This window comes from Hylobates moloch, unplaced genomic scaffold (genome assembly GCF_009828535.3).
Source record: "Hylobates moloch isolate HMO894 unplaced genomic scaffold, HMol_V3 SCAFFOLD_11, whole genome shotgun sequence".
NCBI lineage: Eukaryota > Metazoa > Chordata > Mammalia > Primates > Hylobatidae > Hylobates > Hylobates moloch.
In genome coordinates this window covers 84,781,560-84,789,575 of record NW_026652286.1, presented here as the reverse complement: position 1 = coordinate 84,789,575, position 8,016 = coordinate 84,781,560, and the positions used below count along the sequence as shown (strand labels likewise).

The 8,016-nt window shown below is 38.7% G+C and overlaps 1 protein-coding gene across 5 annotated transcripts in view; it reads right to left on the bottom strand.

The window, feature by feature from the left end:
* Positions 1-2,720: 2,720 nt before the first annotated feature.
* The window catches only part of TEX12 (testis expressed 12), a 77,696-nt gene continuing 72,400 nt past the window's right edge, over positions 2,721-8,016 (bottom strand). Inside the window, exons 1-5 of one of the 5 annotated variants that reach the window (XM_032167394.1) lie at positions 7,815-7,930; positions 5,974-6,052; positions 4,751-4,862; positions 4,607-4,658; positions 2,721-3,505 (exon numbers count right to left, since the gene is read on the bottom strand). In XM_032167394.1, the coding sequence (XP_032023285.1) occupies positions 3,361-3,505; positions 4,607-4,658; positions 4,751-4,862; positions 5,974-6,036 (372 nt within the window). In that variant the 5' untranslated portion in view covers positions 6,037-6,052; positions 7,815-7,930 and the 3' untranslated portion in view covers positions 2,721-3,360. Of the gene's footprint in view, positions 3,506-4,602; positions 4,659-4,750; positions 4,863-5,973; positions 6,061-6,936; positions 7,965-8,016 lie in introns of those variants that run through there. The other 4 variants (XM_058446774.1, XM_058446776.1, XM_058446775.1 and 1 more) reach the window with 4 other exon arrangements.

Here is an 8,016-nt window from a genome sequence, read left to right as displayed (position 1 = left end):
AAGAACAATTCTTAATGATGGTAGGTCGAAATCCAGATGACATGTCATATTAACTCACAAATGTTCTGGTTGTATTTAGTTTTTAAAAATTTCCTTTTGGCCGGGCGCAATGGCTCATGCCTGTAATCTCAGCATTTTGGGAGGCTGAGGCGGGTGGGTCACCTGAGGTCAGGAGATCGAGACTAGCCTGGCCAACATGGCGAAACCCCGTCTCTATTAAAAATACAAAAATTAGGCCGGGCGCGGTGGCTCAAGCCTGTAATCCTTGCATGGGCAAGGACTACATGACTAAAACACCAAAAGAAATGGCAACAAAAGCCAAAATTGACAAATGGGATCTAATGAAACTAAAGAGCTTCTGCACAGCAAAAGAAACTACCATCAGAGTGAACAGGCAACCTACAAAATGGGAGAAAATTTTTGCAACCTACTCATCTGACAAAGGGCTAATATCCAGAATCTACAACGAACTCAAACAAATTTACAAGAAAAAAACAAACAACCCCATCAAAAAGTGGGCAAAGGACATGAACAGACACTTCTCAAAAGAAGACATTTACGCAGCCAAAAAACACAGGAAGAAATGCTCATCATCACTGGCCATCAGAGAAATGCAAATCAAAACCACAATGAGATACCATCTCACACCAGTTAGAATGGCCATCATTAAAAAATCAGGAAACAACAGGTGCTGGAGAGGATGTGGAGAAGTAGGAACACTTTTACACTGTTGGTGGGACTGTAAACTAATTCAACCATTATGGAAGTCAGTGTGGCGATTCCTCAGGGATCTAGAACTAGAAATACCATTTGACCCAGCCATCCCATTACTGGGTATATACCCAAAGGACTATAAATCATGCTGCTATAAAGACACATGCACACGTATGTTTATTGCGGCACTATTCACAATAGCAAAGAGTTGGAACCAACCCAAATATCCAACAACGATAGACTGGATTAAGAAAATGTGGCACATATACACCATGGAATACTATGCAGCCATAAAAAAGGATGAGTTCATGTCCTTTGTAGGGACATGGATGAAACTGGAAAACATCATTCTCAGTAAACTATCGCAAGGACAAAAAACCAAACACCGCATGTTCTCACTCATAGGTGGGAATTGAACAATGAGAACTCATGGACACAGGAAGGGGAACATCACACTCCAGGGACTGTTGTGGGGTGGGGGGAGGGGGGAGGGACCGCATTAGGAGATATACCTAATGCTAAATGATGAGTTAATGGGTGCAGCAAATCAACATGGCACATGGATACATATGTAACAAACCTGCACATTGTGCACATGTACCCTAAAACCTAAAGTATAATAATAAAAAAGAAAAAAAAATTACAAAAATTAGGCCGGGCGCGGTGGCTCAAGCCTGTAATCCCAGCACTTTGGGAGGCCAAGGCGGGCGGATCACATGGTCAGGAGATCGAGACCATCCTGGCTAACACGGTGAAACCCCGTCTCTACTAAAAACACAAAAAATTAGCCAGGCGTGTTGGTGGGCGCCTGTAGTCCCAGCTACTCGGGAGGCTGAGGCTGGAGAATGGTGTGAACCCGGGAGGCGGAGCTTGCAGTGAGCCGAGATCGCGCCACTGCACTCCAGCCTGGGAGACAGAGAAAGACTCAAAAAAAAAAAAAAAAAATTAGCCGGGTGTGGTAGCAGGCCCCTGTAATCCCAGCTACTCAGGAGGCCGAGGCAGGAGAATCGCTTGAACCCGAGAGGCAAAGGTTGTAGTGAGCCAAGATCACACCACTGCACTTCAGCCTAGGCAACAGAGCAAGATTCTGTTTCAAAAAAAAATTAAAAAAAATAAAAAATTGAAAAAATTTCCTTTCTTTCCTTCTTTTTTTAGAGACAGAGTCTCACTCTGTCACCCAGGCTAGAGGGCAGTGATGCAATCATAGCTCACGGCAGCTTCAGACTCCTGGGCTCAAGCCATCCTCCCACTTCAGTCTCTCAAGTAGCTAGGATTAGAAATGGGAGCCACTGCACGTGGCAAAAAAAAAAAAAAAAAAAAAAAATTCATTTTTAATAATTACTTTGTTGACCTCCAACCTGTTCTGTGCTACCACCTCTATCAACCCAATAATTTTTTCCACTTAACCAATTTTCTTTAGCAAGTATTATTTTATTTCACTTTTGTCATCTTTTCTTATATGAGTATTTACATTATGTGGTGTTTATGCCTTACAACAGTAATATGATGAAATGAGACTTTATTTTAGAGTTTAGAAGGCAGCAAGGCAAATGTGCAGTCTCCCTTAGGAATAACAATTCCCTATAGTACCATCTGCAATTTTCTGATTGCTTATATTGGAAAAATATACATGTAATAAACTGAACTGCCTATATGATTGAAAAATGGGGGCTATTTTGTTTAAAAATCTGCTTAATATAGCTATCCCATATAGTAATATATAATATAGAAAGTTTTCAGTAAAATCATGGTAGTACTTCACATTAAAGGGATAAATTTTTTAGCTAGATGAGTAGTATAGATCCTCCAGTCCAAATTCAATTTCTCAATTATAATAGGATTGAAGTGACCTCCCAAAGTCATCTTGTTGTTTAAGCCAATCTATTTACTTCTGGATCACTAATCTTTATCCCATACCACACTGCTGCTAATGTTTCTAAATATAATTCATTAACTGCACATGTTGATGTGTTTGATGTGTAAAAAAGCCAACTCATACAAGGTTCTGGTGAGTAATTTCTGGGTTTTATTTTACTACTTTTACCAGAAGAAAATAATTTTAAGCCAAGAGCTTTTATTAGTCATACATAATAACTAATAGTGAAAATAATCAAATGGAAATAGCACACAGTTATATCATTATATTCTAAGAAACTGGAAAAATCACCTCTAAGGTTTTAACTTTCTTTTATAATCCTGAACATAAAAAAAAATTCAAAATTATCTCCAAAACTATCTGATATTTAAACAAAATATTCTAAAAGTATAATATTATTAAACATTATAAATTAACTGAATCCTTTTTTGGAAGTTTAAGAAACACTAAGAAGTTTAAGGAAAAAATAAAAGAATCCACATAAGATTTAAATAATTTACACTTCTATAAAATGCACTAAATATTTGGCACTCAAAAGAAAAGTGACGTAGTTCATGTTAATGGCCAGCTTAGGACATTAACATGAACATTAATATTAACATTAAGGAATTTAAAAGTTCCTTTTTAAACCTAGAAATTCAAAGAATTTCCCCTTCTCTAATCAAGATATACATTTTCTTTAACAACTCGAGAGCTTTCAAAGCATAAACGTCATTCTTTCATTGTAACAATAATAAGTTTAAATTCTCAGCTTATTTCAAGTATATATTTTATCTGTGTAATGTGTTTGCAATCACTGTAAACCTCTGTCGCAGGAACTCTCTTTTTTGTATTAGAAAATTTTCAATAGTATTGGCTTCTTTGAAGAGTTCATCTATCTCATCAATGTAAGACGCATCTACTGCTGCTCTCTCACTAATAGGAAAAAAAGTTGTATATTAAACTAAGTAGATATAAACAACATCATTATGTTGTTCTTCATTACGCAATATTTGTTAACTATTTCATTTAAATGGCTTTATGTGCCACAGAACTTCATTAATTTACTAATACTCTTCAGAAAAAAAATTAGTCCCACAAATATTTTTGACTACTCAAAAAGGTCTCCTGACACAACAGGAAGTGTATCTTATACATTATAACACTAATATTCAATTATATACATTATTTTTACAACCATACAAACCACTATCCAAGGATAATGACTGTCCAGCAGTGTAAAAAAAATACTCTATAAACATATTAAGCTAATAAAATATTTAAATTTGGTCTTAAAATAGATATAGGTAAAATATAAATGCAGTCATCCCTCAGTATCCATGGGGTATTGGTTCCAGAATCCCCCACAGATACCAAAGGAACATCCCTCATAGATATTCAAGTCCCTTATATAAAATGCCATAGTATTTGCATATAACCTAAGAACATTCTGCCATATAATTTAAATTATTTCTTGATTACTTATAAGACCAATACCATGTAAATGCTATGTAAACAGTTGTTATACTGTATTGTTTGAAAAATAATGACAAGAAAAAAATGTCTGTACATGTTCAGTACAGACACAACCACCCTTTGTTTCCAAATATTTTCAATGTGTGGTTGATTGAATCCACAGACTCAGAATCCATCGATATGAAAGGCTGACTCTCTATGACATAAATATTTATCTTTAATATCAGTCTGTTATCATTAATTTCACCAAACATTTTTCTCAAAGAGGTATTTACATAAAATTTAAAATGTAATGTCATCTAATTACAGACCAAGATATATACAGTCTAGTATTAGCTTGGCAAGAGTAAAAAAAAAAAAAAAAGGATTTTTAGTGGAAAAGTTGATACTATTCTCTGAAAATAACCAACTAATCTATTATAAGGGACTGAGGTAGAATAAAAAATTCCAGAGTTTTAATTACTGGAGAGGTTTGGCAGCCACAGAATTAAACTAACCAATACAGAGTTTCCAGAAGAAAACTAACATAAAGACCCCAGAGAATATACTGTAAGTACTTGCCTTAAAAGCTTTGCATAGGTAGACAACATTAGATTAATTTCCTTGCTCACATCTGTTCAAGAAAAATCATGTAAGTTATAAAATATAACAAACTTTCTGCATTATAAAACTGATGTTTAGAAATAGAAACATTTTATACATCACCATTTAAATCTTTCTCCAAGGCTTCATCTTTATAAAATAGTCCGGAAATTTCAGAGAAAGATGAATCTGATTTTCCAAGAGAGGACAGCTGTGGACTATCTGGCACTGGAGACTAACAGAACAAAATAAAGAAAACAGATACAGTCAATAAGATTTTCAGGACATACATATTTTGTTTATTAAGAAAAAGCAAATAAAACATTTTTCAGAAAAAGGCAAACATGTTAGAAAGCATATGACTTAGTCATTTGAGTTTTTATTATTAAGGAAATGTACAGGCCCAAGAAACACTTTGCTCAATATATTAAATTTTATTTTGCTTTTCAACTAGACTTTGCTTTTCATTTGTTTGTTTTTGTGACAAGTTCTCGCTCTATCACCTTGGCCAGAGTGCAGTGACACAATCTTAGCTCACTGTAGCCTCCTAGATTCAAGTGATCCTCCTGTCTCAGACTCCTGAGTAGCTAGCTAGGACTACAGGCACATTCCACCATGCCCAGCTAGTTTTGTGTTTTGTCGCCCCGCCCCGCCCCGCCTCGCCTCGTTTTCAGAGACAAGGTATTGCAGTGTTGCCCAGGCTGACCTGAAACTCTTAGCCTCAAACGACTCTCCTGCCTCAGCCTCCCAAAGCACTAGGATTACAGACATGAGCCAATGCGCCCAGCCTTAAATTAGACTTTAAATGTGGTTTTAAACTCCTGTTGAAAAAGCGTCTGGTATCTTCAACCAGTAGATGTTCTCATAGCAATGAAGCTAAACGCAATTTAGATAATAGCCAAATGCTTGCGAAATTTTGCAAAATAATATAATCTTCAAGGGAGCAAATCATGTCCCAAATGCAACAGATCAATTGGTGGGGGCAGTAGTAAAGGACAGGATACTGTGCTCTTTAAAAAGATCAGTAACTATAGTACCTAGTTAATCTTACTTATCACAGCAAAATAATTACATAAAATCCTATGGATCATAAAGGCACAGACTCACTTCTGTCTCTAGATCTCAAGCTACCAAAAAGAAATCTCCCAATAGTTTCTTGGAGGCCTATACTTAGTGAAAAAGCAGCTGGAATCAACATAGTTCCTGCTATGTTGTAGGACAATCCTAGCTCTGGGCATACGAATACATTAAATTTCACTTATCTATAGAGCTTTCTTACAGGGAAGAAATTCGAGTAGTATGTAAAACAGAATAAAAGATTAAGCCTCCATAGGCATACAGCTTACCTCCAATTCTCTTGGCCTCTTGCAATTTCTATTATCAGGCTTTACAAGGTGATTTGCCATCATATTCCGAAGGCACCAGCTACAAAGCTTAGAACAATGCCAGATTTAGGTACAAACTCCATGCTACAAGCTCTCTGGAACCCTTCCCTTTTTCCCACTCCTACTGCTGATGTTAATTTAGACTGTCATTATCTGTCACTTTCCTAAACTCAATTTCTCCCTCCTCTAAATCATTCTATCAACTATTTGGGTAATCTTTCAAAACTTTGATTACTGCATTCCTTTAACTCAAAAACTTTCATTGTTCCAGAATAAGCTGAAATTCCATGATATGGCCTTCAAGGTCCTGTACTATCTGGTGCAAGCCTACTAGTCCTATCATTTTCAACTACTCCTCTCTATGTACTTAGCCAAATGAGTCTCTCTGGCAATTCTGCCTTGTTTCAGGACTGGCTCAGTTAGGATTCTTCTATCTTCGGCCGGGCGCGGTGGCTCACGGCTGTAATCCCAGCACTTTGGAAAACTGAGGCAGGAAGATCACCTGAGGTCAGGAGTTCGAGACCAGCCTGGCCAGCATGGTGAAACCCTGTATCTACTAAAAATTCAAACATTAGCCGGGCGTGGTGGCAGGCGCCTGTAATCCCAGCTACTCGGGAAGCTGAGGCGAGAGAATTGCTTGAACCCAGGAGAGGGAGGTTGCAGTGAGCCGATATTGTGCCATTGCACTCCAGCCTGGGCAACAGAGCAAGACTCCACCTCAAAAAAAAAAAAAAGGATTCTTCTATCTTCACAAAATCTTAATGTTGAAACAGGTCTTACAGTTCATCTAATTCAATCTCATTTTTTACAAGTGAGAAAACAGGGACAGTGACGGTGGATCAAGTGACACCAGTAAGACTGAGCTAAACTAGAACCGAGGTCTCACTCTTCGAGTTTGAGGTTATTCCCACTGTCCAACCTTACTTTAAAGTAGCTTCAAATTTTACTTGTACTTTTCCATAAATTCGGAAGGCATTTTCCCTAGGAGTCCAAACGTTGAAACCTGGAAGGGTATAGTCGCTGTGTCTTTGAGATGAGGGGAGCCCTGTCTATATTCAAGTTATCAAATGACTTTGTTGTTTTTGAGAAACGATGCTGACTTGGGTAACTCTAACGCATCTGTTTAATTAGTCCTATAAAATATGCATATATAGAAGACAGAGCAACAACAAATTTGAAAGATGCTTATTAAGTAAATTCTGTATCGTACGTCTCCATTCCTGCCAGTACCTTTATAGTATGTAAGTTTACGTGCTGCAATAGTATTAATAGTATCTAGAAAATACTACACATGCACAGCAGTGCTAACTTTGCCTTGGAAGGTGGAAAATCCTTCAGAGAAGCCAACAGGCAGATTTTTCTCTCCTCCCTTCCCCTTCTAATTCTCCCTTTCCCTTTCACCCCCTTCTCTTCTCTCCCAAAGTAACACTGTGCCCCTATGTCAAATGAAAACTTATAATGAAGTAACTGTTTCTGCAAAAATAAGTTCGTTTTCCTGTCATAGCTCAAGGCCTCAGCAGATACAGGCCTGGTGGACGGGCTGGTCTTCGTTGTGTGCCAAACACTGACCACTGCCCTGGCTCTGCCATCTTAGGCTTAGTGACCTGGCTGTTACTAAGCACTGTCCCCTCTGCCCCATGCAGCTGTCTCCTTCTAGTCTTCTCCCTCTTCTCAACGCCATCCTAGCCCCTCAGGCCATTTCGCCTCCATTTTTCCTCACTTCTCACCGCCCCTCCCCACTTCCTCCCTACTGTTGCTTCCGTCCCACTAGAGCCCCTCAGGGGAAGCTTCCATCCTCTCGCCCTTCCTCGTGTCACAGTCCGTCACATTCTCACAGGCGCCCATCCCTCCGGCCCCACCCCAAGGCCAATGTACTTCGCAGTATGGGGACCTTCCTCGTCAGCGAACGCGAGGGAGTGAAGACGCCGGGCGCTGGATGCTCGGACTTCGCGGGTGGAGGTGGGAAGCGCGCCGCACTCCCAGCAGCCCCCGCACGAGTCACGT